The sequence below is a fragment of the Phocoena sinus genome, chromosome 2 (assembly GCF_008692025.1).
Source record: "Phocoena sinus isolate mPhoSin1 chromosome 2, mPhoSin1.pri, whole genome shotgun sequence".
NCBI lineage: Eukaryota > Metazoa > Chordata > Mammalia > Artiodactyla > Phocoenidae > Phocoena > Phocoena sinus.
In genome coordinates, this window is record NC_045764.1 from 32,652,106 (window position 1) to 32,655,220 (window position 3,115).

The following is a 3,115-nucleotide window of genomic DNA, read 5'->3' on the forward strand; positions in this document are numbered from 1 at the left end:
CTTTAGCCGAGAAAAGCTGCTGACTTCCTGTTTAATAGAGGAATAGAAATTGATCAATAACTGCTCAGGGTAGTGGGGTAAGAGGAAGGATGACATGCATCAGAGAAGGAAAACTCAGGCATTGTGACACCTGCCCAGAGAAGCCTGAGGGACAAAAAGTCCACATGGAGGGGCCGTGCTGGCAGAGCATGGCCAGTGAGGGACCCGGGGCTGGCAGGGCATCAATTCTGGGAGACCATTTCTCCTTATTCGTGGGAGACCTCATGACCAACACCCATTTTGGAAGCTCTGAGTCCAGGAATTAGGTAATTGACATGAGGAGAAGCAAAGCAGAAAACCCAGGTTTGACAGACCTCAGCAGGGGGAGCTCTGGAACGAGCTTTATTTCCTAACATTCGTGAGCAAAAAGGCAATCCCCTTGTCCATCCTCTGCCTCAGATCTGTTCAACCAGAGAGGAGGATGTAGCATTGCATTATTTGAGCTATTCTGAGAGCCTGAATGAGGTGGGTGAGAACTCAGACATCTGCTCGAATACTGGGGACTACAACATGGAAATGGACAGCTGGATTGCTTTTGTTTTACAATATTTCCCCCCTACGACAATGGTGATAAATGTTTAGTTTAGGAAGTACAGCAAAAAGGAAAACTCTTCATAATCCTGTCACCATTTTGGTGTATTTCCTACTGGTCTTTTTGATGCACACCTAGAACTACACTGCATTAAACCATTATTTATGAGGTAACCTATTAAGTGTGACTCATTGCTAAATGCTGAGGCTACAACAGTGAACAAGATAGACTCAGACCTTTCCTTATGGAAACTTAGACTTTAGTGAGGCCGACAGACAGAAAACAAAGTTTCTGTTATCACAAAACTGCATTTGTGATAAGTGTCATGCAGTCAACCCAGTAAGAGCTTTGCACGTTTTACTGCTTGCTCTCTCCTAGGCGTCATGCCAACCGCTTAACGTGTGGTTACGTGTTTTATATACACTGTCTCATTTAATCTTCACAAAGTCAGGTAGTTTGCCGCTATCACCACAGTCACCCCTGCCATGTTACGGATGAAGAAATAAACCCAGAGAAGTTAAATAACCAAGCAAGGTGGCATAACTTGGGATCAAACTGGGACACGGCTGTATCTAGAGTCTATAACAGCCTTGCTGCTCAGATCAGCTCTGTAGAATACATGACCCTTTTCTCTCTTCTTCCCTTGCTAGGTCTGATCGCGACTGTGGCTCAGAGACTCTAAGCTGTAGCCAGTATGATGGATGACAACACCGAATTAAGGACTGATGGAAACTCCCTTTTAAAGGCCGTGTGGCTGGGGAGGCTCAGGCTGACCAGACTCCTCCTGGAAGGGGGTGCTTATATCAACGAAAGCAACGACAAAGGAGAAACGGCTCTCATGGTGGCATGTATCACCAAACATGTGGACCAGCAGAGCATCAGTAAGTCCAAGATGGTGAAGTACCTGCTGGACAACAGGGCAGACCCCAATATTCAGGATAAGTCTGGCAAGACCGCCCTCATCCATGCTTGCATCAGAAGAGCTGGGGGAGAAGTGGTCTCCTTGCTACTGGAGAATGGAGCAGACCCCAGCCTCGAGGATCGCACAGGGGCTTCAGCTCTGGTTTACGCAATAAATGCAGATGACCAGGATGCATTGAAACATCTCCTGGATGCCTGCAAAGCCAAAGGCAAGGAGGTGATTATTATAACAACGGATAAATCATCTTCAGGCACCAAAACCACCAAACAGTATCTTAATGTCCCTCCTTCACCCAAAGAGGAAGACAGACAGTCACCTCCACTGTGTGCATCTCCCTCGGGTATTGAACTGAAGGCTCCAGGCCTAGGCTCTCCACCCAGTGAGAAGGAAGATGACTTCTTTAGCCTCCAGTCAGGGCATCCAGGTGGCTGCAACACCTCCAAGCCTCCTAATGAACCTGGGTCACTCACTAGGAAGGTCGGGAACCTCAAAAGGGCCCGTTTGCCTCAACTGAAGAGGCTCCAATCTGAGCCCTGGGGCCTGATCGCACCCTCTGTGTTGGCCGCCTCTGTGCGCCAGGATGAGAGCCATGGCGCAGGTGCAGACAGCGAGGTCATCAAAAGCATCAGTGACATGTCCTTCCCCAAAAGGGGCCCCCTTTCCAGAACCAACAGTACTGATGGCAAAGACCCCAGCCTCTTCCTCACGGTCACGGAGCAGGTTCTGAAGATTCCAGCCTCTTCGGCACCAGCCTCGTGGAAGGCAGCCTACGAGAAAAGTCAGCCTCCCCACTCACGTCTGGCCAGAAGAGGAACTCTCCCTATTGACCAAGAGAAGAGTGGTATTGGCCCATCAGGCCCCTCTGCTCTCAAAGATGCAGTGTCCCTCAAACGGCTGGAAAATGACCTCTATGATTTAGATTTACAGCCAGGGGCCGATCCGCCCAACTCCATTTCCCTTGAATCAGGCAAAGGACCCTTAGATCGGAAGAAGCTCAACAACTCCCACTTGTCTCTTTTCCAGGGTTCCAGGGAGGCCCTGGATGCTGTGCCCTGCACATCTCCCAGCTCAGCGCACCACAGGCCACCCCATCTTCTAGAAAGACGGGGTTCCGGAACTCTGCTACTAGACCGAATTTCTCAGACCAGGCCTGGCTTCCTTCCGCCTTTAAATGTAAATCTGAACCCACCTATCCCGGATATTAGATCGAGCAGCAAACCTTCCTCTCCACTCGCTAGTGGCTTAAAATCCATGGTACCTGTTGCTCCAAGTTCACCAAAGAGAGTTGACTTGAGAAGTAAAAAGAAGCTCCTCAGAAGGCATTCTATGCAAGTTGAACAGATGAAGCAGCTGTCTGACTTTGAAGAAATCATGACCTAGAAGCTTTTTCAGTGAGGTTTTTTTTTTTTTTTTACATCTATGTAGTTTATGAAAAGTACCATAATCTAGACCAACACGGTCATGCAGAGTCCCTGCGTCTTGATCACTCCTTACTGTTGGCGTGTGGCTGCTTCAGAAGAGATGGAAACGGTGCTGCTTCCCTTCTGAAAGAACATCTGGGTTTTTATAGGCCTACTTGAAAAGAGCCCAGTATAATTGGGTTTTGGAGATGAAAAAATCTC

General features: G+C 48.4%; 1 protein-coding gene across 1 annotated transcript; it reads left to right on the forward strand.

Moving 5' to 3' along the window:
* Positions 1–1,265: 1,265 nt before the first annotated feature.
* On the forward strand, positions 1,266–2,873 carry ANKRD34C (ankyrin repeat domain 34C). Its single transcript, XM_032624275.1, has one exon. It carries the CDS (start codon positions 1,266–1,268, stop codon positions 2,871–2,873), a length of 1,608 nt encoding a protein of 535 aa, XP_032480166.1.
* Positions 2,874–3,115: the final 242 nt, after the last annotated feature.